General features: G+C 38.7%; 2 protein-coding genes across 3 annotated transcripts in view; one reads left to right on the top strand and one right to left on the bottom strand.

Moving 5' to 3' along the window:
• The window catches only part of HIBCH (3-hydroxyisobutyryl-CoA hydrolase), a 102,103-nt gene extending 83,968 nt beyond the window's left edge, over nucleotides 1–18,135 (top strand). The window contains exons 12-14 of one of the 2 annotated variants that reach the window (XM_021703343.1): nucleotides 9,933–10,052; nucleotides 14,730–14,763; nucleotides 17,884–18,135. In XM_021703343.1, the coding sequence (XP_021559018.1) occupies nucleotides 9,933–10,052; nucleotides 14,730–14,763; nucleotides 17,884–17,999 (270 nt within the window). In that variant the 3' untranslated portion in view covers nucleotides 18,000–18,135. The remainder of the gene's footprint in view (nucleotides 1–9,932; nucleotides 10,053–14,729; nucleotides 14,764–17,883) is intronic. The other variant, XM_021703344.2, reaches the window with a different exon arrangement.
• A 4,872-nt stretch (nucleotides 18,136–23,007) lies between these two features.
• C3H2orf88 (chromosome 3 C2orf88 homolog) lies at nucleotides 23,008–23,578 on the bottom strand. The gene has a single exon (XM_021703221.2). The coding sequence runs from the start codon at nucleotides 23,293–23,295 to the stop codon at nucleotides 23,008–23,010; it is 288 nt and encodes a 95-aa protein (XP_021558896.1). The 5' UTR covers nucleotides 23,296–23,578.
• Between the last annotated feature and the right edge of the window lie 2,473 nt (nucleotides 23,579–26,051).

The raw sequence follows: 26,051 nt of genomic DNA, 5'->3' as shown, positions 1-26,051 counted from the left end.
AATAAAAGAAAAAAAGAAGATAGTAGGAAGGGAAAAATGAAGGGGGCGGAATTAGAGGGGGAGACGAACCATGAAAGACTATGGACTCTGAGAAACAAACTGAAGGTTTTAGAGGGGAGGGTGGGGGGATGGGTTAGCTTGGTGATGGGTATTAAGGAGGGCATGTATTGAACGGAGCACTGGGTGTTATATGTAAACAATGATTCATGAAACACTACATCAAAAACTAATGATGTAATTATGGTGACTAACATAACATAATAAAATTTTAAAAATCCTGCTTTTAATTCTTTTGGATATATACCCAGAAGCAGAATTTCTGCATTATATGGTAATTCTGTTTTTAATTGTTTGAGGAAGCTCCATATTGTTTTTCATAGCAGTTGCACCATTTTATATTCCCACCAACAACAGTGCATAAAGTTTGCCAACTTGTTATTTTCTGTCTTTTTTCTACTATCCTAATGGCTATGAGGGGGATAGCTCATTGTGTTTTTGATTTACATTTCCCTAATGATTAGTGATACTGAACATCTTTTCATATGGTTGTTGGACATTTGTATCTTTGGGAAATGTCTAGTTCAAGTCCTTTGCCCATTTTTTTTTTGGGTTTTTTTTTTTTTTTTTTTAAACATGATTGAGCTATAGGAAATGCTATCCTGTTTCATCTTCCTTTTCTGGTAATAAGACTAGCAGGCTTGCCAAAGTAAAGAAGGTTCTTCAGGACCAATGAGGGAAGTGTTTATTTTTTAGAATTGCAAGTGATATCAATAATCAAAGAAATGTGAGTAGAAGAGATTGAGACCCCCCCCCCCCCACTGTGTCAGCAAGGACACTAAGCCAAGGAAAGGTATTTCAGTAGGATCACTAATCCTTAGGAGTGCTGGAGTATGAAGTCCATGGCCAGAGAGACAGAGAAATAAGAATAAGGAACAGTGGGTCCAATTAGTATCCAGGAAGGTGTTCCTGAGCAAATGGCCAGGGAAACCAGTGTTGCTTTTGACTTGTCTTTTAGGTGTTTATACTAATTGATATAATATGACATGATTTGATATAATATAATAATATAATAGGATAGGCTATTGTGTTAAAGGCTTAAAGGGTATATAAGTTTTTTTTTTTAATATTAGAAGACTTTTTAAATTCTTTGGAATTTCTTCTTTCTAATTACCAGTGTGAGATTTGATTTTGAATGCTCATTTTATGAAGAATAAAACTCAGTTTTATACTTGAAGTTAATATATAAGAATATGACAAGCTCCTATAAAGAAATCATACACGTGAAAAATTTGGGAAAAAGGAGAACTAAGAATAATTAGGCATAGCTTTTAAGAAAGAAGAACAGCAAAATAATAGCGAAATTAAGTTTAAAAGATTACTAATCTTTCTGTAAGCATTGAGAATTAGCCATATACTGTATTATTTAAAAATAAAGTGACAAAAAATAAAGTGACAGGTGTTCCTAAAGAATTAAGTGCTACAGAAATTGCTCTTCTGTTGTAAACAACTAGAAAACTGGACAAAATATATGAAACAAGTGTTTGTTAACATTGGACAATGCAGGCAGCACAGGACTGTGAGTCCTGAGAGGAAGGAAACACACAGGAAAGCCCTAAGATTGACTTGGCTTCCTTCCTGCAGGAATTTTCGGAATATACGTATTTTAGGTAAAACTCCACAAGACCAGGGAAAGAACCAGAGGAAAGCAGTAGTTTGAACAGTTAACAAGACTCACACAGGTCTGGGAAGAGTTTGTGTTGCCATCAGCCATAAGGTTTACATTTTACTAGTGGGGGTAAATTAAGACTAAAGTAAAGGCTGCCGAGAACTCCCAAGATAATTCAGTAGGGAAAAGATAGTCTTTTCAACAAATGGTCCTAGAACAATTGGATATCCATATGCAAGAGGAAAAAAGTACTTGACTCTTTGTAGGGGAGGAGAAAATTCTCCTCTGTCTTCTTAGGGTCTCCAGCCCAGCCTAAGAATTAAATCGACATAAGCCAGATAGATTAACCAGAGAAAAACATACAAATTTTATTAAAAATTTACATGTACATGGGAGCCTGCACAAGAGAATGAAGATCTGAACAAATAACCAGAGTAGGAAGCTTTTGTACCTTTTAGACAAATTTGTGAAGAATTGACAAGAGAAAGGAGTTTGGTCTAGTGGTAGTAAATGGTGAAGAAGTAACTGGGAAGATAAGGGTTAGTTTAACAAGGTTTATTTGTATAGATGTCTTGGCCCCATGTTCCCTGTCTCTGGTGATAAGAATGTCTTCCTGCTGCTACACGGAGGGCATTTTCACATGGGAGTTTTATTTTCTGGAAAAGAAGGTCGTATTGTTTCTCCAGTGCCTTTAACTCAAAATAATCTATATGCCAAAGTGTCATACCTTGAGGTAACATGCTCTGAACTCCTTCCCACCATATGCAATTCAGAGTGGATTATGCATCTAAAGGTAGGAGCTAAAGCTGTACCACTTCAAAAAGAAAACATAGAAAATCTTTGTGACTTTGGGTTAGCCAAGATTTTTAATGCAAAAAGCAAGAACTGCAAAATAAAAAAAATGATAAATTGATCTTTATTATAATTAAATACCTTCTTCTTTGAAAGCCATTATGAAGAAAATAAACCACAGTTTAGGAAGAAATATATTTGCAAACCTTGTATCTGATAACAGGACTTTACTGTATATAAAGAACACTTACAAGTTAATGAAAATACAAATAGTGCACCTAGAAAATGGGAATCTAGACACTTCACCAAAGAACATGTGTGAATGGCCTTACAGTAACCACATGTAAAAATGCTCAAGATCTTTAATCATTAGGAAAATGCAAATTAAAACCACAGTGAGATGTCACTGTGCACCTGTTAGAGTGGCTAGAATTTACAGTACCAACACCAAATGTTGGTAAGGATATGGGACATCTACAACACATATTGCTGGCAGGAAAGCAGTTCGGCAGTCTCTTATAAGTTAGATGTACATTCACTGCAAGACCCAACAGTCCCACCCCGAGGGATTTACCCAAGAAAAATGTAAACATACAGCCACACAGATGCTTGTACTCACATGTTCATAGTAACTTTATTATAATGGCCCAAAACTGGAATACTGCTCAACTGTAAGAAGGGATGAGTTAGCGCTACATGAAATAACATGGATGAATCTCAGAAGCGTTGTGCCAAGTGAAAGAAAGCAGACACAACACACAGGACTACTTACTTATGATTTTATTTTTATGAAATTCTAGAGAACACAAAATTTTAGGGAGAAAACAGATCAGTTACCTGCGGGCAGAGTTGAGGGAAGGAGAACTCTTCAGGGTGATGGAAATGTTCTAAATCTTGATTGTGGAGGTAGTTGCACAACTATATATATTTATCAAAAGTTACAGAACTCTGCACTTAAAGTGAGTGGATTTTATATCTAAGTTACACCTGAGTAAAGCTAATTATTTAAAAAAATCAAAATGACATACCTACTTATATTTAAAAAAAAAAGTTTGACCTATAGAAGTAGGTATTATGTTTGCTGAAGGTACCCATTACACTGTGCTGTTTACTGCTATCAGTAAGAGTAATTTAATGGCAGTGTTGATGGGTATATATTGTGTCTTTGGGGAAGGAGTACAATAAACCTTAAGGGGAAAATACATCAATTTATGTAAACAGGAAAACAGCTTTCCAGTCCACTGATGGATTATCAGTGACCCTAAAACACTATCAGGAGCATTTGGGATATCATGAAAGAGCAGTACTTGATTCTTCAGACATTATCTTTGAATTTTATTTAAATTGTTAAGGCTTTTAAGAAATTACTGGAAAAGTCTTAAGATTGCAAAAAGCACTCTTGTTGGACTGGCTCTAAGCCTTTGATGTAGATAAAAGAAATACCAGTGCCCATTTCTTTGAAGTGCTATTTGGCCTTTATATAATATTATGACCCTTCAGAATGATAAAGAATATATTTAAAAATAAAAATATTTCTGTGAAACTGCAGTATACCATGAGTTAGACTGACTTGCTCTAGTTCAGTTATTTTGTATTTCTGTTGGTTTATTGTCAATCTGAACACTTCTGGAAAAGATTTATAGATATAAGTACAAAATATGTAAGATTATTTAGAAGAGTAACCACAGTTCATAGTATAGTAAATATAAATGATCTAAATATACATGAATTCCTAATTGTTGGGGTTCCTTCTTTTGGAGTTAAATCTGACAGAACCTAGATTTTTAGAGAATGTCATAAATTACATCCTTTTTTTATATAGAAAAAAAAAAAAAGACTCTAAAGCTCATTTTCTAAGATCACCTAAATCATAGAAGGAGTTGGAGCTTATATGTTTGTATTAGCCCTTCAGTCAACCCTGAGGCCTACTTGGTAGAATTATTCTAATTGTATCATTATAGGCTTGTTGACTACTGTTTTTTTAATTGTATCAATATAGACTTGTTGGATAATGCATGTTAAACTGTATGTTATTGAGTATTCAGGAAGATGCTGAGGGGAGGGGCAGAGGGAGTATCCTGAATTTTTCTTTTGTTGGAAATTCCCTAGGATTTGATAACAAAAGAAGGGTTCCTAGGATTCTTACCAAAAAGGCAATGAATATAATGCTGATAACACTCTGAATGCAAGGACCATGTCCTGTTCATTGTTGTCTCCTCTGAAGTGTCTAATGCATAGTAGATGCTCACTAATATTGAATTGAGATGAGAATGTGAATTATTTGATACAAATAAAGGAAAAAAGAAGTTGGCTCTTTGGCATACATGAGACAGCTAATTTTTAAAGGGTCAGATAATTTAGTTACAACACTTACCAGTGTTTTACCAGGAAGTAGAAATATGTTCACCAGGTTGTTTGGTTGCAGGATCGTATCCATACACATTTCTGACATAGCTGAAGATCCAAGTCCTAATCATTTATTCAGTTTTCTGGAAGAGTCTCTGTGTTCCCTTTTTAATGAATGAGGCTATAATACATGAGCTCCTTTAACTTTCTTCCATCATCCTTTTGATTCCTCTAACACGTGTCTCACTTTCTTGCCGAGGGAAACATCCCCATCTGTGCTTTCATTCCATCCTTCCCTGCCTCATTTAGGAACTACTTGGCATCAGTCCTCTCCCTCTTTCAGTTATTTTCAAAATTTTACTTTCTTGGGTGAATGCACATTTCCTTCTGCTCTTATTTTCAAAAGCTTTCCTACTCTTACAAAAAGCCTTCTCTTAACAGTTTTTCCTCAAGCTACCATCCTGACTTTGTCTTTCCCCCCTTGCCATCAAAATTACACAAGTAAGTTTTTATTAACTTCTTTCTACCACCTGACATAATATTTTCTCCATCTTTGTTATTTTTGACGTTTCATCAGCCTTTAGCATTGATTACCTTTATAGCCTTGCATGTAGAGAGAAGTAGGCTTTGGAGTTGTCAGGCTTGGGTTTAGATTCCGCTCTGTGTGACCTTGGATACATTCTTTTTTTTTTTTTTTTAAAGATTTTATTTATTTATTTGAGAGAGAATGAGATAGAGAGAGCATGAGAGGAGGGAGGGTCAATGGGAGAAGCAGACTCCCTGCCGAGCAGGGAGCCCGATGCGGGACTCGATCCAGGGACTCCAGGATCATGACCTGAGCCGAAGGCAGTCGCTTAACCAACTGAGCCACCCAGGTGCCCCCTTGGATACATTCTTATCAGGCTGGTTTCCTCATTTGTACAGCGTGCATACGTGTGAACATCTTTAACTGAGAGCTAAGGGAAATGTGCTCCATACATATGCCATCCCTTCCCTTCCCTATTTGGCTTGGTTTCTGACACCTTGCCCTATCCATTTTTGAGGTGGGTAGTATCACAATCTCCATTTTACAAATGAGGAAACTAAAATCAATCATGTAGGAAGTGGTAGAGCTGGAATTCTACCACTGAGTTGTTGGACTCCAGAGTTCAAACCCTGAGTCTCTGTGCTAAATTGCCAGTATACCTAAGAATTTTTGGAAACTAGTTTTCCTTGGGTTGTCAATGCACTGTTTTTTTAATATGGTGTCTGTTAATAGGAGATCTCTTTAATTACTAATTCATGAAATGTCTGAACCAGTGGAGCTTTTTTTTTTTCCTATTATTACTTTTATTTTTTAATTTAATTTTATTATGTTAGTCACCATACAATACATCATTGGTTTTTGATGCGGTGATCCACGATCCATTGTTTGTGCATAACACCCAGTGCTCCATGCAGAACGTGCCCTCTTTAATACCCATCACCAGGCTAACCCATCCCCCCACCCCCTCCCCTCTAGAACCCTCAGTTTGTTTCTCAGAGTCCATGGTCTCTCATGGCTCATCTCCCCCTCCAATCCCCCCCCCCATTTTTCCCTTCGTTTTCAAAGGAAATTTTCTTCCCTTCCTTCCCCTAGTGTATTTATGTGTGTGTGACACAAGCACAAACAACTGGAGCCCTTACATGGCCATTTTTTCCTGTCTGTTTCATCCATTCCTCCACCCACCTTGCCCCCCAACAACCACCAGTTCTCTGTGTTTAAGTCTGTTTTTTTGTTTCTCTTTTTCTTTGTTCATTTGTTTTCTTTCTTAAGTACCATATGAGTGAAATCATATGGTATTTCCTTTTCTCAGACTTATTTCACTTAGCGTTATATGCACGAGGTCCATCCATGTTGTTGCAAAAGTCAAGATCTCATTTTTTTTTTTTTATGGCTGGGTAATACTCCTTTGTATATACATACCACATCTTTATTCATTCGGCTATTGATGGACACTTGGGTTGCTTCCATATCTTGGCTATGGTAAATAATGTTGCAATAAACATAGGGGTGCATGTATCTTTTCAAATTAGTGTTTTTGTTTTCTTTGGGTAAGTACCTAGTAGTGGGATTACTGGATCATATGGCAATTCTATTTTTAATTTTTTGAGGAATCTCCATAATGTTTTCCACAGTGGCTACACCAGTTTGCATTCCTGCCAGCAGTGCATGAGGGTTCCTTTTTCTTCACATCCTCGCCAACACTTGGTTCTTATCTTTTTGACACTGGCCATTCTGACAGGTGTACAGTGATATCTCATGGTGGTTTTGATTCACTGCTGATTAGTGATGTTGAATATCTTTCATGTGTTTGTTGGCCATGTGTATGTCTTCTTTGGAAAAATGTCTGTTCATGTCTTTTGCCTGTTTTTTAACTGGATTGTTTGTTTTTGTGTTGAGTTGTATAAATTCTTTATATATTTTGGATATTAATCCCTTATTGGATATATTATTTGCAGTTATCTTCCCGCATTCAGTAGGTTGCCTTGTCATTTTGTTGATGGTCTCCTTCACTGTGCAAAAGCTTTTTATTTTGGTGTAGTCCTGCTAATTTATTTTTGCTATTGTTTCCCTTGCCTTAGGAGACATATCTAGAAAAATGTTTCTACTGTCAGTGTCAGAATTACTGCCTATGTTTTCTCTTAGGAGTTTTATGGTTTCAGGTATCACATTTAGGTCTTTGGTCCATTTTGAGCTTATTTTTTATATGCTGTAAGATAGTGGTCCAGTTTCTTTTGCATGTAGCTGTCCAGTTTTCCCAACACCATTTATTAAAGAGCCCGTCTTTTCCCCATCGTATATTCTTACCTCATTTCTTGTAGGTTAATTGACCATATAAGTGTGGGTTTATTTCTGGAGTCTCTTTCTGTTCCATTGATCTGTTTATTTTTGTGCCAGTACCATACTGTTTTGATTACTACAGCTTTGTAGTATTATCTTAAAATCTGGGATTGTAATACCTCCAGCTTCAATCTTTTTTCTCAAGATTGCTTTGGCTATTTGAGGTCTTTTGTGGGTCCATAAGAACTTTAACATTATTCTAGTTCTTTGGAAAATGCTGTTGGTATTTTGATAGGGATTGCATTAAATCTGTACATTGCTTTGGGTAGTATGGACATTTTAACAATACTGGTTTTTCTAATCCATGAGCATGGAATCTCTTTCCATTTGTTTGTGTCATCCTCAGTTTCTTTCATCAGTGTTTTATAGTTTTCAGCATACAGGTCTTTCACCTCCTTGGTTAAGTTTATTCCTAGGTATTTTATTATTTTTGGTGCAATTGTAAGTGGGATGGTTTTCTTATTAAGTGGTCTTTTTTTTTTTTTTAAAGACTATTTATTTATTTATTTGACAGAGAGAGACACAGCGAGAGAGGGAACACAAGCAGGGGGAGTGGGAGAGGGAGAAGCAGGCTCCCCGCAGAGCGGGGAGCCCAACGCGGGGCTCAACCCCAGGACCCTGGGATCATGACCTGAGCCGAAGGCAGACGCTTAACGACTGAGCCACCCAGGTGCCCCTAAGTGACCTTTTTAATGAAATTAATTGGTAGCCAACTGAGGAAGTATAGCAAAGACAGAGTTTGTGTTTTGAGAATTCTAGATTATATGTAAAGTGCCAAACCAAGAAAGAGGACACAGGCAACTAGCCATGATGGTAGTTCTGAGGTACATGATTGTGGGTTATATACTACAGCCTTTTGGAAAGGGAATCATAGCTTCATTGACTTTGTAGACTAGAGAAGATAGAAGGTGGCTATGTCAGTCCTTTAAGTACACCTTTCAGCATTGTGAATGAAGTTCTTCCAGCTGTTGACCTGTGATCATGTGGGCACTGCTCTTGCTAGAGAAAACTAGTGGTTTTGTCAGCAAAATGGACCCCTTGTCTATTGCCTGTGGAGAGGAGTGGGCCTCCTAGCACAGTATGCAGACTGCGGTACAGGGGCCATCATCCTCATGGTCTGTAACCAGAAAGGCGAGACCATGAAGTGGGATTGCTCCAGGGGCATTAAATGAGATCATGTGCATACAGTACTCAGGGCAGAAGGGTGAGTTCCTACGGAGATGAATCAGATGCATGCCTTAATTGCTTTTCTCTCTTTCTCACCTTTTCTTCGGCTTTGTGACTGTAGGTAGGAAACTGATCTTCCTTGAACTTTTCCTGTACAGTTGTCATCTATTTAAGGTTTAGCAGCTGCTAGGTAAGATAATGCCCTGTCCATTCAGTCTGTTCTCTGACTCTGCATGCCACACTTGAGGATGCTACAAGGAACCTGGAATCTTGGTGTGGGGAATTCTTTGAACTCAGAAAGTAAAATTTCTACCTTTGAGGCAATCACTCAACAACAGGCCTGAAAACTGTATATAGCAATGATAAAGAAGAGGGCAAGCATCAGATTTACATAGCATATAATGGGAGCTCTTGCAGCAGCTATTGGTCACAGTCAAACACGTGTGTCAGAACACTAGTAATAGCATCTTTAAATTCAAAAGGAAGGGGCGCATGGCACTGTGGCCAAGGAGTCAGGCCTGGTATTCTTACTTTATTAAATGTTTAAATACTATAGAACACCACCTCATGGTATCGTGAATTGTTTTCTCTCCTTACTTTTAAGGTAAGTAGATTTATTTATAAAGTCTACAGTTCAGTTCAAACACTTCTCTGTAGTCACAAAATGGGAAGGAAAGAGCTATATTTCTACTCTACCTTCTTTATATTATAAGCTAAAATGTTCTCTGAAATCTTAGCTGTTTGTAAGATGTGTATTAATTTTACTTAAGCATAATCACTGTTTGCTTGCCTAGTTGGGATCATAATTTATGTCAGGCAGCTGTGAAGTATAGATTTCTTTTATTAATTTATGGGTACAGCATTTATTCCACTGGTGGAATGATCTGTTTTGTTATTAAAAGAGATTAGAAAACCATTGGTGCTTTGACAGGATGAGGCTACAGCGTAATCTCACTTTTATGAAACTGTCATGTGAAAGTACTGTTTAAGGAGCAAATTTTAATTAAGATTTATATCAAAACTCAGCTAGTTTGTTACAGACAATTAAGGAACTCTTGGGCTAAAGCTAGTAAAAAAAAATTTTTTTTTCTCTCATAGGTAATTAGTAAAATGTCTCCAACATCCCTAAAGATCACACTAAGGCAACTCATAGAGGGGTCTTCAAAGACCTTGCAAGAAGTATTAACTATGGAATATCGGCTGAGTCAAGCTTGTATGGTAAGAATTTTAAAAATTATTTTCTATTTATGAAAGTAATAGATGTTCATTGTAGAGCATGTAAAATACAGAAAACTATAAACAAAAACCTTAAGACTACTTGTAAATATACTCTGTGGACACACAACAGGCCAATTAGCTTAAGGTATATGGAACTATTGCTCTCGCATTGTTCTTAAGCCCTTACGAAACAGCAACTATATTTGTGTGTAAGTGTAAGAAAGCTTCTAATCTTGGGTGGAATTCAAAATAGAAATTAACCATTTTTCAGGCACGGTCTCTGACCTTGAGGCAAGAAGCATAAACTCTGTAAATCTGAATTCCCTCATTGGTAAAACGAGGAATATATGTATATATAAACTGTATGAATGGGTGTTTATTAGTTTGTTACATATGTTAATTAGTAGTTTAGCATTGAAAATACCATTGTAAATACACTTAAGATAGACTAATCACATAGAATATTAATTTTATGAAACATTTCGGAGTCTTAGAGATTTCTTCTAGGTGAGAAACTCCGAAAGCAGAATCATTGCTTTTGTGTTATATGTAGAGGACCCTTAATTTATGGCATAAAGGAAATATTTTGTTTAATAACTAGAAAGTAGGTCTCCCTAATGGACTTTCATGTCTTGAAATAGTTATTAAGGTATTCAAAGTAGTTCATCTCACTATAAATAAAACTCTATTAGTCACTTGAATCTTAAAGTCACTCCTAGTAGGATGTAAGTAGCAGCTGAGGGCTATTGTTAAGAGAAGTACTGTGACAGGCATTTTATATGTATCCTCTCCATTAAATTTTACACTATTTCTAGAATGATAGGTACTATTCTTGTCTCCACTTTACAGATGAGGAAACTGGCATAGAGAAGTAACCTGCCTCAGGGGGTATAGCTATTTTTTTTTCTTAAAGATTTTATTTATTTGACAGAGAGAGAGAGAGACAGTGAGAGAAGGAACAGAAGCAGGGGGAATGTGAGAGGGAGAAGCAGACTCCCTGCCGAGCAGAGAGCCCGATGCGGGACTTGATCCTGGGACTCCAGGATCATGACCCGAGCCGAAGGCAGTCGCTCAACCAACTGAGCCACCCAGGCGCCCCAGGGGTATAGCTATTAAGTGGCAGACACATGGGGTGTGAAACCAGGTGGGCTCACTCCAAGGCCTGTACTCTTGACCACTACCCAGTATACCTCACGGTCTGTGTTTTCTGCTGTACATTTATTGCACTGCCTGGGTTGATCCGTTCCTTCCTTCCTTCAGCAAATATGTTAGCTATGTTGCCAGGCACCGTGCTAGGTGTTACGTTGTGGAAAGAATCACCAGTCCTTGTTTTCATGGAATTTATAGTCTACTGAGACTATGAAGAACAAGTAAACAAAATAAGTAAAATAAGTACAATTGTGGTTAGTGCTCCAAAGGAAACATACAGATTGATGATAGAAGAGAATGATGCAGGGACAGGAGGGAGTAGGAGAGACAAAGGGAAGACATCTTTGAGTTGTCAGCTCCTCTGTGACCTAAAGCGTAAGAAGTGAGTATGTTGAGAAGTCTTGTGGGTTACAGCAGTGGATGATTTGGTTCCATTTGCTTTAAGAAGGTAATTATTGCTGCTGGATCGAGATGGGGTTGGAAGGGTTCAAGAGTGAATGTAGAGACCAGATATGAGCTTATTGCAGTAATCCAGCTGCAAAGTAGTGGGGCTTAGACAAGGGTGGTGGCCCTAGAGAGAAGTGAATGGTTTCGAGGATCAGTGTAGGAGATAGAACTGATAGGCCTTGATGATGAATGCGAGGGAAGGAAAGAGTGCATTTAGGAGTGGGAGCTTGGAGGTGTGGATTAGAGATTTAAGTCTGAAAGACATTAGGACCACTTTTTAAAAAAAGAAACTTTGGAGGGGCACCTAGGTGGCTTATTCGGTTAAGCATCCGCCTCTTGATTTCAGCTCAGGTCATCATGGGTCATGAGATCCAGCCCTGAGTCCCCTACTTGGGCTCTGTGCTCAGTGGTCTGCTTGAGATTCTCTCTCTCTCCCCCTCTGCCCCCCCTTCTCACGTCCATGCTCGCTCTTTCTCTCTCTCTATGAATAAATAAATAAAATCTTTTTAAAAAAACCTTTGGAGATTTATTTACTTAATAAATTTACTTACCACATGCTAGGCACTGTTAGAGACACCAAGAATGCATAGGTAAACAAAATAGACAAAATCCCTGCCCTCGTGGAACTTACCTTCTAGTGGGGGGGATAGATTGTAAACAGGTAAAATTGTAAAATATACAGCATATGATTATAAGTACTAAGGAGCAAAAGTAAAGTGGGCAGGAGGATATGGCATAAAGGGGTGGGGTGGGGGGATGTGGTTGAACTTATAGATAGGATTTACCAGAGAAGACCTGACTGAGAAGATGTTGTTTGAGTGAAAACCTGAAGGAAGTGAGGGAATGAGCTGTGCAAGGCTCTGGGGAGGAGCATCCAGGCAGAGGCCGGTACAAAGCTCTGAGGCAGGAGTGTGCCTGCCTGTCCTTGGAGCTGCAGAAAGCTGTGGATGGAGTGGGCAGAGAAGGGGGGTCGGTGAGTGAGAGAGATGAGGTCAGAGTTAACAGGGTAGAGAAGGGCTGTGCAGAGACCTGGAAGGTCTTCGTAAAACTTTGGCTTTTGTTCTGAGTCAAACGGGAAGCCACTGGATATTTTTGAGTAGAGGAGTGACATGATCTTATAACAGAATGGATAAGATCGTATAGAGGGAAAATGAGAGAGCTGGATCTGAGCCCCAAGAAATCCAGCATTTTGAGTGGGTTAGAGGAGAAAGATCAGTGGAAGAGAAAAAGGACAGAAGTGGGAAAACCAGGAGAGTGTGGGGTCGTGAAAGGAAGAAAGGAGTGTTTCAAGGAGGAGGGAGTATTGTGCCAAAGTGTCTAGTAGGGTAGGATAAAGACATCTTTAGCATATGGCAACACTGAAATTACAGGCGATTTTGGCAAGCCATTTCAGAGGAGTGTTGGGGCAGAAGTTAGAGTGTGGCAAGTTGGAGAGTAAATGAGTAAATGGGATATGGACAAGTGGAGGCTATATGTACACAACTTTTTCTTCTTGAAACAAATAGGTAGAAGCTGGGACTGTGGAATCAAGTGAGATTCCGTGTTATTTTATAAGGTGGAAGATACTAGAACATGTTAGGGAATGACCCAGTAGAGAAAAAAGATGATGTTGATACCAATAGTAGTTAACATTTACTGAACACTTACTATGTGTCAGACACTGTGCTGGGATGTGCAGTGAGATAATCCTCCAGTGGATGTATTGATACTGCCATTTCATATAAGGAAACTTGGCATTAGGGAAGTTACTAGGCCAGGGTCACGTTGTTACTGTGTAGTAGAGGCAGTGGGTGAGCCCAGACATTTGTTGGGTTTTTTTAAATTAACATATAATGTATTATTAGTTTCAGAGGTACATGTCTGTGATTCATCAGTTGCGTATAACACACAGTGCTCATTACATCATGTGCCCGCCTTAGTGTCTGTCACCCAGTTACTCCATCCCTCCACCCACCTCCCCTCCAGCAACCCTCAGTATGTTTCCTGTGATTAAGAGTCTCTTTAGGTTTGTCTCCCTCTTTGGTTTCATCTTGTTTTATTTTTCCCTCCCTTCCCCTGTGATCCTCTCTTTTGTTTCTTAAATTCCACATATCAGTGAGATCATATGATAATTGTCTTTTCTCTGACTGATTTTGCTTAGCATAATACCCTCTAGTTCCATCCATGTTGTTGCAAATGGGAAGATTTTTTTTTTTTGATGGTTGAGTAGTATTCCATCGTATATATATACCACATCTTCTTTATCCATTCATCTGAGCCCAGACATTTGAACTGCAGTCAGTCATTGAGTTATGCTGCCTACATTGATGATGCCAGGGGAAAAAACAGAGATAGATAACCTTCTCAAGCACAGTCCTTGAGAAGAGGAGATGTGAGTGGGAATGTGGGGGAGAACAGGCCTTTGAAAGACGGATGGTCCCTTCCTCTGTAGTCAGGAAGGGAAAGCATGGTACAGATGGGTGTAGTTGGGCTGCAGGTATTTTAGGGGTGGGAAGAAGAGAATGTTCATGGCTCAGAGCTTCTCTTTTTGTAATGAAATAGAAGGTTAAGTCATTAGCTGAGAATACGGTGAGAGTAAAATTTGCAAGGGGTAGAGGTTGAGAAGGCAGAAGACGGTTAAAATCATTATCTTGGGAAGTGGAGAAGAAAACATGGATCGTTGGGCAGTTTTCCATGCCCGTTTGAGATGTGTGGTCATGAATTTTAAATGAAACCAATCACAGATTTTTCTGCAGCAAGATTTAGCCCCTCGAAAGCAGGCAGAGGCAAATGGTAGGGGCAGCTGGTGCTGGGATTTTGCCAGGACGGACTGAAGGGGAGAAAAAGCCTCGAGGGAGATGAGGGCATTTTCAAGGGAAAGTGACCACAATAAAGTAAGTGGTGAAAAAATTGTAGGATCAGTGGCAGAACAGTGAATGTACTTGAGCAGATGAGAATCGAGGTGGTGATCAAGAGAGTGGGTCATAAAAGTGGTCCAGTCTCTGTTTATTTCAGGCTGTGGCTGTGGGAGTAGAGGAGACAGATCATCACTGGGCATAAAGATGCCTGGAAATCCACCATTTAATCTCAATTTTCTTTCAGGGAGGCCATGACTTTTATGAAGGTGTTAGGGCAGGTAAGTGATGATTGTTTTCTTCCTGGCTATTATGGAAATAGGATTTGTAAGCATATACTGTTAATCAAAGAGGATAGTTGTTTTATTAGTGAAAATTCCACTTTGGTAAAGTTTGCAAAGTTATTGCTTTTTTATATTACCAACTGGCACATAAGGGAATATCAGTCTTTGAAACCAATATGGTTTGAAAAATGCACCTAACCTGTGTCACTGCTCCCTAATTTATATGTAAGAGGTAATCCTGCTTCTCCAATCCCATGGACTGCCTCTGCTAAGTATAGCTGGGCTCGAAAACTCATTCTGCTGCTGGAGCCTGGGAAAAGTGCATTTATTCCCTTGCAAGAAGCCCTCAAGTCCCCTACCCCTCCTCTCTCTAGTACTGGCCTGGCCGTTCCCAGCAGCGTTGAACCCTACCGTAACCTCTTTCCCTGTACCCAAGCGGTTAAACATTGACATTGAGAAAAAACATAGGACATAATTAGTAACATCTGCTAATGTTCTTATTAATTTGTTTTTGTTTATCATCTCCAAAGTCAGCATAGTTAGAAAAGGTAAAATAGTTTATTTTTTGTTCTTAGCAAATTTGCAAAACAGTTTACGTGTAAAGCCCATATCCTCATAAATAATAGCCATTATTTATGTTGCATAAAATGAGTTTTCCCCTTTGCATGTGTTTTGCATATCTAATGTTTTAATGTTTTTATTGTTCGCTTTAATGTAGAGATTCTGTATATACTTTATCTGAATAAAAGATTATATTCTCTGAGCTGTAAGCTTTGATAAGGACTGGTCACTGTTGTAGAATGCTCTTAACTTACGGCATGATATAATATCAGAAATAAGCAGGGGTTCAAATCCTTTTAGACAACCCAGGGAATTGAGTCAGAGGAGATGGCTGTATGTTTTATAACAACAAGTAAAATATGCACTTTTCACACTAATTCCCTGCAAATTCTTGCTGCATGTGGATCAGAGCCTAGACCTCTGATATTAGGAGGACCTGTGTGCTACTTGGGTTTCAATGCATCATTTTATGTTGTAGCAGCCCTCTTAAACTTAAAAAACAAAGATATTGTTTTCATATATACTGTCAATTATTTAACAGAAACAGTTGGGACCAAGCAGCATCAAAGTTATGATTCCTAACACAGGAGCTTATCAAGCTACTTTTTAATGAAGAGAAAGTATACTGCCTCATCTTTTAGCATAACCTCACTATTTTGCAAGCAGCATCTATTCTGGGTAAAACTGTTTGGTGTTCTTGCAAAATAACCAAATGTTTGCTACAGTTTGCTAATTATAAAATATGTTAGCAAATTAGATAAAATAAACTAGCAAATTAGGGGAATGGTTGTCAAAAATTCTTACTCTTAACAGCTAGAATAAGCTACTTCCTGGTTATAGAAGAAAATAAATATAGATTTCAGCAGAACTAGAGAGTTACCAAAAGGAATTTGAGTGGGTGCCTCATGAGACTTGAAAAAACCTGAGCTGTCTACATGGCAGGAACTTGTTATATCTGTGCTAAGTAAAAAATTATGTCTGTGTGAAAAGAACATATAGATTTTATTAATATTCTTTCCTTTTGCCCTTCAGCAGACTGTCAAGGAGGTAGATAACATGACAGCATTGGCCAGAGGGCTTAAAAGGGAAGAGATTCTTGAAGAAAGAATGTTCCAGAATTGTTTTTATTTATGCTGTTCGGGGAATGTAAAACTGTCAAATTGGCAGGGATCATAATATCAGTGTTACCACTGATCTGGTACTAGCCAGAATCCTGTAGCTTAGGCGGCCCAGCCTTAAAAACCTCCAGTGTGGGGCACCTGAGTGGTGCAGGCAGTTAAAGTATTCAACTCTTGGTTTGGGTCAGGTCAGATCTCAAGGGTCGTGAGATCGAGCCCTGCATCAGGCTCCACCCTCAACGGGAGTCTGCTTGAGATTCTCTCTTCCTCTCCCTTGGCCCCTCCTTCCCCTCGTTTGCTCACTCTCTCAAATAAATAAATCTTAAAAAAAAAAAACCCTCCAGTATCCACAAGAATTATGCACATTTTAAGCATGGTTAAAATTCTCTACCATAACAAGTATAGCCCCCTTCTCTTTTTTTAAAATTTGAGATAATTGTAGATTAACATACAGTTGTAAGAAATATAGAAAGATCCTGTGTACCTTTCACCAAGTTTTCCCAAACAGTAACGTTTATATAACGGTAGTATACTGTGACAACCAGGAAACTGACAGCCCCTTCCCTTTTTATTTTTTTATTTTTTAAAGATTTTATTTATTTATTTGACAGAGACACAGTGAGAGAGGGAACACAAGCAGGGGGAGTGGGAGAGGGAGAGGCAGGCTTCCAGCGGAGCAGGGAGGCTGATGCGGGGCTCAATCCCAGGACCCTGGGATCATGACCTGAGCTGAAGGCAGACGCTCATCGACTGAGCCACCCAGGCGCCCGTCCCCTTCCCTTTTTAAAGGAGAGGTTTGCCAGTTGCCTCATACTTATGATCCGATGGGGATGCTATGTGGCCACACTAAATGATGACTACACCGAAATAAGAGAAGTAGTTTCTTAGGATAACGCAAAGGTGGTCTGCTATTTTAATTCAGAGCTGTGTGAACTAGAGGATTCAGCAGAACAGCAGTATCCACATTTAATTATGCATAAAGTCATCCCCCCTTCCCTCTACTTCAAGTAATTTTCCTTTCAATTCAATGTGGAGGAGTTTAGAAGGCAGATCTGGGCCCTCCACCCTTCTCTGCCTTCCCTTTAAACCACACCAACTCTGGTTTTAGCTGTTTTATAACAGGAAGATTTCATTTACGATTTTGTTTGAAGAAGGCTAAGGCTTAAGCCACATTAGTAGGCTGTATTCAAGCTACGGGCATTAGACTTAGCAGGTTGGGAAATAACCCCATGGATCATCATCAGTACATTACTATCCATCCAAATCCTATAGGGCTTTAACTTAAAAATGGAACACATGCAAAAATTTTTAACTTTGCAGAAAAAAATGGGCTATAGAAAATATGCCTTGTGTAAGGTAGTTTCTGTCAATTCAGTAATTAAAATCTCGTAATACCTGAAAGAAATGTACTAACATTTCTTATGTCTTCACTTGACAGTTTTAATAGATAAAGACCAGAGTCCAAAGTGGAAACCGGCTGATTTAAAAGAAGTTACTGATGAAGATTTGAATGATTACTTTAAATCTCTGGGAAGTAACGATTTGAAATTTTAAGGTGACTAGATTTTTAAGGGATTATTTTGGAGCACGTGTCGGCAAACCAAAGTACATGGGCCAGATCCGGCCTGCTGCCTGTTGTTCAGTTTTCCACAAGCTAAGAATGGTTTCTGCATTTTTAAATGGCTGAGGGGGGAAAAAAAAAATCAAAGACTAATATGTCATGACGTGTGAAAATTACATGAAATTCAAATATCAGTGTTCATAAATAAAGCTTTATTGGAACATCACTGTACTCAGCTGTTTACATATTGTCTATGGCTGCTTTGAGTAGTTGCAACAGAGACTGCAAAGCCTAAAATACTTACTCTCTGATCCTTTTCGGAAAATGTTTGCCAACCCGTTTTATAGAAATGGGAAAATTTGAAGGTCTTAAATATCTAATTGAAATGAGAGCCTTATGTTTTGGCTTTGGGTAGTAGTTTTTATGTTGATTAAATAAACTTATGTATAGATTATTTAAAAAATAACCCTGAAATTTTTTTGGCTATTGTGTTAATGCTTCAGAGAATTTCCTGCATATATAAAGCTGTTTTAAAGTAATTATAAGTTACTATAGAAGTGTTCCTTTTTTTTTTTTTTTTTTTTTAAGTTTTTTTTTTTTTTTTTATTAGAGAGCGAGCGAGAGAGAAACAGCATGAGAGAGGAGAGGGTCAGAGGGAGAAGCAGGCTCCCTGCTGAGCCGGGAGCCCCATGTGGGACTCGATCCCAGGACCCTGGGATCACGACCTGAGCCGAAGGCAGTCGCTTAACCAACTGAGCCACCCAGGCGCCCCAGAAGTGTTCCTTTTATAATATTAGAAATCTCAGGCAAAGCGAAAAGGTTTTTATGAGGTTGTCTCTCTAGTATTATTAATTCAGCTTTGGTCTTCTCTAAAGTTAACCAGGATCCCTTCCTATGGTGAAAGTGATGGTTATTTTGTAGGATTTGTTAATCTGAAAGAATGAGGAATTAGGAAACTCCAGTCTCTAAAATAGAGACACATTGCTTTCTGCAATTTACATTAAACTTGTGTGTGATAAGTTATCTGCTGTTACACAGAATAATTCAGGAGGAAAATAAAAAGGGATTTTTGTTCAAAATAGAAATATGTTCAAAAACTGTTGACAAAATAAGTTTTTCTTAAGGTACACAAGAAACTGCAGGGTGTTCCAGACTTGGGACATTAAAGTCAAGGTAAGAATAATCTTTAAAGGTCAGTTTATCATTTATTTTATGACTTATTATAGTTTTCCCTTCAAATCCCAGACCATTCAGAAACTAAGAGAATTTCTGGTTTTTAAGAACAAAGTGGCAGAACTGAAAAAGACGTCAAAGATCATATCCTGCACCCTTCTTATAGATGAGGAAATTGAAATCTGGGAGTCGCTTTAAATTTTCTAAATATTTAACATGAAGCATTTTTCCCCCCAAAAAGTCAAGAATAGATTTAGAATACAGATGGCATGATAATGGACATGTTTACATTTATTTTCTTAAAGCTCTCAAATTGGACCTGAATGATCCAAGAAATTCATTAGAAATGCAGAAAAAATATTAAGTTCTTTATATCAAAAAAATTGACAGTACACAATATTGAAAGGCATTTGCTTTAATCAGAACTTGTAACTGGTTAATAGCAACTAGACTTTTATTGTATGGTTAGGAAAAATGTTTTCACAAAAATATTTGGAAAAATACCATTTCATAGCTAAGTCTTACAGGGAAGAGAATTAATAAAACTTGAGTTTTGCAAAGTAAGATATAGGGAGTACATCTGAGCTTGTGCCCACTGCTCCAAGGAAGATATGGTGTTTGGCCACACAAATACAGGATGAGGGCGTTATGATCAAGTAAACAATATATTTACTGGAACTTTGTTTTTAACTTACTATTCCTTGACATTATTTATCACGTGTCTTTGATTTCTAAAACTATATAATACAAAAAGTATAGTTCCCTCTTCTCATAAAATGCCAGTGATATTAAGTAGGATATGAGTGTCATGCTGTCTCCTTCATTCAATGTGTCTGTTTTTAATACTAATAAGGCAGTTTGACACAAATTATTCCTTTGAAACTAAGATCATTTTTATCCCCTTAAATTGTGCTTTAAGTGCTAATGACCACAGGTCGTTTGCAAAGAACAGATAAGGCAACTGAAAATTGAGAACTCTGGGATCAGAGGCTTTGCAACTGAAAGGTAAGAGCACACAAGACACCTTTACCTGGTGAAGGGAGCAGTGAGGCACGGTTGGGGGTTCAGTGAGGGACTGGCACACCTCTCTGATAATCCGCTGCATTTACAGTTGCCATCTGAGGTTCCTTGTCACATGGGTGGCGGCTCATCTGCCTCTATCCTGGATGTTCTCAAGGGAGAAGATTCAGGGGTTGGGCACATGTCCGTGTGGTAAAGAAAGGAACTTGCTACTGTGCCCCTTCCCTTAGTCGAGAACACTGGAGACTTGTTTTTGCAGTGTGTCCTCTGATGGAGCCTGACGTGAGTGCTGTTTCTTGGGCCCTTTTTTCCCCGGTTTCCTTTCCCTTATAATTTGGCCACTATTATTTCATCTGTGTTTATGATGTGTAAGTTGGCCACTATTATTTCATCTGTGTTTATGATGTGTAAGTTGGAACATATGTTTCCCTTTCCGGTAGCTAATAATTCTTTGTCTTGTTTTATATGTTCCTTCCTTCTCAAATAGATCTTCTATTCTTTTACTGTTTGTGAAAATTCAAAATGAAGTAAATCCAATATTTAGATATGAAGGTATGAAAGAAGTTATCCTATCAAAGATGTTCTCATCTGTTTTGTCATCAAGGCCAAACTATATCTTAATGATTAGCACATGCAGTACAAATTTGTTTATCCGCTTTTTCCTGCCTGCCTCCAACTTGGATTATTGACTAACTCACTGATTTGGTTTGACATAATACAGCGTATATTTCCACGATAATTCTGTTGTAAGATCTTATACTCTGTTAAAATGATTCAGGAGCGAGGGGTTGATGCTTGGTGACAAAACCATACTGTCAGAGTGGCAACAGAGGTGAGACTTCTAGTGAGATATGGATCTGGCAGGCATCCCTGCTCCAGCCCTGGGAAATAGGGGCCCAGGCACAGAACCTGAGGTTAAATATTTATAAGAAAACTCAACAGTCTACATCCCTGTGTATGCTGAAAAATTGAGTGTGGCTATGGCTTTTGTGTTCTCACCATAATATATCTTTTAAATAGTAAATGACTTTGCAGCAAAAGTGGCCTGATGTGAGATACAAAATGAATGAAAAATGGCAACGTCTAGGCTTTTGGCTGAGTCATTAGTATACTCAAAAACCTAAATTTTTCTTCATGAGCTCGAAAGATATTTTGCATTTTCAGAAGACTTTTGTTCCTTAGCCTTAGAACTTCAGATCCTTATATAAACAGGGGTGGTGGTTTTTCTACTTTGTAAGTTTCTAGATTGCAAGTACAACAGGACAGTTCAAATCTTGGAACTAGGTGAAATGAAAGTTCAGGTGTCCAAGGGCAACTGAAAGATGGCACATGACTCACTTCAAAGTATTCTCTTTGTCCATGCAATTGGGAGAATTCACTCTATTTGCGGGTTTCAAAGTATAGTCGTTAAAATTAGAGGTAGCATTTCTGCCTGCTTACAAGGCCAAATATATATTTATCTCATTAAAGAGGTCACAAGTCTTTCTGCCTTCCTTTGTCAGTGACAAGGGTCTGTTGAATCTTAATAATAGAATTTAATGCACACAGACTTAAATAATTCCCTTTCCAACTATGTGTAGCAAATCTGGACGAAAAGACCATTCTAGAGACTGAGTCCCAATTTTTCTACAGGTTATGTTTTCTCAGTATCTTCTTCCACTCCCAAATTCTCTGTTACCATTGATTTTAAACAGTACTTAATTCTTGGGGGGGGAAAAAAAAACTTCCCCAAAAAGGTAGCCAAATTTAAGAAAATACGGCTGTAAATGCCTTATGTGCATTGTTACCATAAAAAAAAAAATACACAAGTACTCTCTTTGGAGGAGTGTTTGATCTTCTGTTTTGTAATGCAACTGGATAGCCTCATGCATAGACTGGTCCCACAGTAATCTGAAGAGGGACTGCCCCACTAGTCAATAATAAAAATGGGAATGAGTGCCCATTATACCAACCCTCTACATCTGAGACAGTAAAATTTCATATACATGCAGCACTGCAAACAGGTTCTGCTTTCTACCTTGACTAGGGCTTCTGTTATTTTAAAATTTACTGGATTGCTGTTTGTAAAAATTCTTGTTTGTAAAAATTCTTGTTTTATCACTGGGCTGCTTAATTCAGTGCCATAAACATTAATGTCATGACTTCTGTAAATTGTATCCTGTTCAGATGCCTTATGTGCAAAGTCTTGAGTCATCCAATAACAGCTGTGGTTAGTTAGGGCCCTGAGGTTCAAGGTGGTAGTTAAGGACAGGTTTCAAGATGGACTACTTCTACAAGGGATGCTTTCTGCTGCTTGATCATTTGTGTTAAGTAGGGATCCTTGACACAAATGGTTTTGACAAACGACCCACTATTAATTATTGGGGCTTAAGTGCCATTTCCTTGCCAAGGCATCTGAAAAATCCTTTTCATAACTTGTGTGTGTAAATTAACAATGGTTATTTTAAAGACACTCCTTTTAAAATAACTATTTGATTTCTTTGGTGATACTATTAGTGCCTCAGGAAGAAAGTGGTGTGACATACAGCTGATTACTGTGGTGCAGGACCTATGTTTAGCCCTTTAAATGACTCAAATCCGAGACCAAGCAGATAGAAATTGCTATCAACATAAAAGTGCTTAACATATTTTAGATATTCCTATACTCTTATCATAGACATTTTTTTTACATCCAGATGGAGTTATTTGTATTTATTCACACCAGTTTTTGCTATTATTTCATGTGTTTAAACTAGCACCAACTTTATCCACAATTCAAGAAAGTTACCATCATCATCCCAAGAAAGTTACCATCATCATCCTATGACATCAAGGCCCCTCGCTCTCAATGTATGGGATGTCATAGTACTTGATGTTATTGCCTGCCCACTGCTGCAAGGCATCACTCAAGATTTCCTGGGATAGGCGGTGTGCAAATTCGAAGACTACCATTTCGGGCCCTGGTGGTTCCTTCACTTCCTCTTCGACATTAACTGGAGAAGGCATCCTAGGTAGAAATCTCTCTTCAGACATAAAGCTTTCTTCACTTGCATGCCGCTTCTCACTCTCAAATGTGGTAGGAAATGGGAAAGTTTGCTTTGATTTCATGCAGCCCATGTTATGAAGAGCTTTGAGTGAAGAAAAGCAGTAGCAAAGACTACTTCAACAGCATCTTTGGAAAACACTGAGCTTGTCCACGTGATACTGACCAGTGCTTTTCCTTTCCAGGCACTTCAGAAATCAATGTTTCTTTTTACCAGTCTTCACCTGTAGTGTTTATATCTGTGAAAAGAAAAGTTTCATTTTGATCAGGTAGCCTGTAGTAGCAGTCCTCTTTACCACTTTGGTCACTTGTAACAACAGCTTTATCTTATCAATAGAAAGAAAACCACTCAGTAAAACTGGCAATTTACAAAATAGGAAAAATCTGTTTTTTATGAAACTAAAAACAGTTTAACTTTTGCTGCTTAGATTTATTTATGTACACCAGGATTCAGCAAACTCTAGCTTTTGGGTCAAATTCTAGCTGCCTGTTTTTGTAAATTAAAGGTTTTATTTATTTGACAGAGACGGAGGGAACACAAGCAGGGGGAGAGGGAGAAGCAGACTCCTCACTGAGCAAGGAGCCCGATGTGGGACTCGATCCCAGGGCCCTGGGACCATGACCTGAGCCGAAGGCTGATGCTTAACGACTGAGCCACCTAGGTGCCCCATAAATTTATTAGAACACAGCTATGCTATTTGTATGTGTGTGGGCTATGGCTACTTTCATGCTACCATGGCAGAGATGAGTGGTTTTGACAGAGACCATGTGGCCTGAAATTACTATCTGGCCCTTTATAGAAAATGTTTGCCAACCCCTGATCTGTACTGTTGAGGGAAATAAGCAAATAAAACATTTGTCCTGCCTCAAATCTCATGAGCCTACACATCTTGGACTCTGAGGGTCAGGCTCCGGCCCCTGGTTAGATGTTTACAATTAAAGAGACAGACTGACAGCCTTTAGGCAACATAAATTAGAGGTGGCAAAGCCACCTCTTTTTTCTTCTGAATTAGATGCTCCCTATGAAACTATATGAAAAGCTCAGATTAAAATGTTAGAGGTTTCCTCCCTTAAATGTCTCTTGTCTGATGTCTGGTCAGTAAGTAGGCTGCAGTGTTCTTTTTTTTTAAAAGATTTTTATTTATTTATTCATGAGAGACAGAGAGAGAGGCAGAGGGAGAAGCAGGCTCCCAAGGAGCAGAGAGCCCGATGCGGGACTCGATCCCAGGACCCTGGGATCATGACCTGAGCCGAAGGCAGACGCTTAACCATCTGAGCCACCCAGGCGCCCCTAGGCTGCAGTGTTCTAAGCTTCGCAACTGGATGCTGTCACTGAATGACCTTCTCTTAGGACTTAAGGGTAGCTAAATACAAAGCAACTTCACTAGAGGGAGTCCAGCCATAAGAAAGCACAAGTGAAGTCTCTATAACACTATGATCCCAGATTATAGCGTAGTTTTTGGACCAAAAAGTCATAGCTCTAGAAAAATTCATAAAATCAAACTCAGTTGACTTATTTCTGAAATTACTGATCTTAAAAATCAATTTAAATGCATGGTAGTTTTTAAGTAGTAAAAGTCCAGAAAAGGTGACCTTTGCCATTTGACAATATTTAGATTTCTATGAAGTCTACCCAATTTCTCCCATAATACTACCCCTAATAAGGATTATATGGTCGGGGAGTGGAGGAAGTCTAGCCTTTTGCTTTTAATTACCCTTAGTTCCATATGTCTTGCTAAAGATGTATTTCAAAAACGAAGATGTTTGGTTTACTAGACAACTCCTTGAAGACAGGAACTGCCCTGGTTGTATATCACCAACATGTTATCTATTTGTACATGAGGCATGGTTAAGGGAATTGTACATAGTTAGCCTGAAAATGATTATTCAATGAATGTCAATAAAAGGCAATGAGTAGGCTACCTGGGTGGCTCAATTGGTTAGGAGTCTGCCTTCAGCTCAGGTCATGATCCCAGAGTCCTGGGATCAAGTCCCACATAGGGCTCCCTGCTTCATGGGAAGTCTGCTTTTCCCTCTGCCCTTCCCCCCCCCCCCCCCCGACCCGTTTTTTCTCTTTCAAAATATTAAAAAAAAAAAGGCAATGAGGAGAATCATCATAATCTGTTTTCTAGGATCTTTGGTTTTGCAAAAGCAGCTTTCAAAGTAGTGCCAGATTTACTGTCACCAAAAACTTTAAACCTGGACAAAATATATGTGAAAAACAGCACAGGACTATGATCCTCAAGGGAAACACAGAATGTTAAACTCCACAATTGAGCATCCTGCCTGGGAACACCTTCCAGCGTTATCTTGGGGAGGTTGGGCCCAAGCAGAGTGGCAGCCCTGCTGAGTTGAAGAGGTTGGAATCCTGAAGGTAGATGAAATTTCAAGAGGCAAGGGAGCTGTGGGGAAAGGCAGAAATGGGGTCTCCCATTTGATAGGGTCTCATCAAGACCACCTGAGGAGGGTGCCTGGGTGGCTCAGTTGGTTAAGCGACTGCCTTCGGCTCAGGTCATGATCCTGGAGTCCCGGGATCGAGTCCCGCATCGGGCTCCCTGCTCGGCGGGGAGTCTGCTTCTCCCACTCCCCGTTTGGTTCCCTCTCTCGCTGTGTCTTTCTCTGTCAAATAAATAAATAAAATCTTAAAAAAAAAAGACCACCTGAGGACTTAAGATGTGTATGTACAGGAAAAGGATTTGTAAGACTTAGCACTGAACGATTATACCATAAGTTAGTGCTATGGAATCCTTGGAGTTCCAAGACCAGCCTCCGTGGAGAAACCTCACCGAAACCTTAGGAGTCAGGTGTGAATCCTAGGGCAGGGGTTGGC

This window comes from Neomonachus schauinslandi, chromosome 3 (genome assembly GCF_002201575.2).
Source record: "Neomonachus schauinslandi chromosome 3, ASM220157v2, whole genome shotgun sequence".
Classification (NCBI taxonomy): Eukaryota; Metazoa; Chordata; class Mammalia; order Carnivora; family Phocidae; genus Neomonachus; species Neomonachus schauinslandi.
Note: the sequence above shows the minus strand (reverse complement) of the source record. Positions and strands in the feature narration are given on the sequence as shown.

Bases quoted from the DNA above. Each gene is read 5' to 3' on its own strand.
- C3H2orf88 (XM_021703221.2), bottom strand. From the start codon at position 23,295: ATGGGCTGCATGAAATCAAAGCAAACTTTCCCATTTCCTACCACATTT.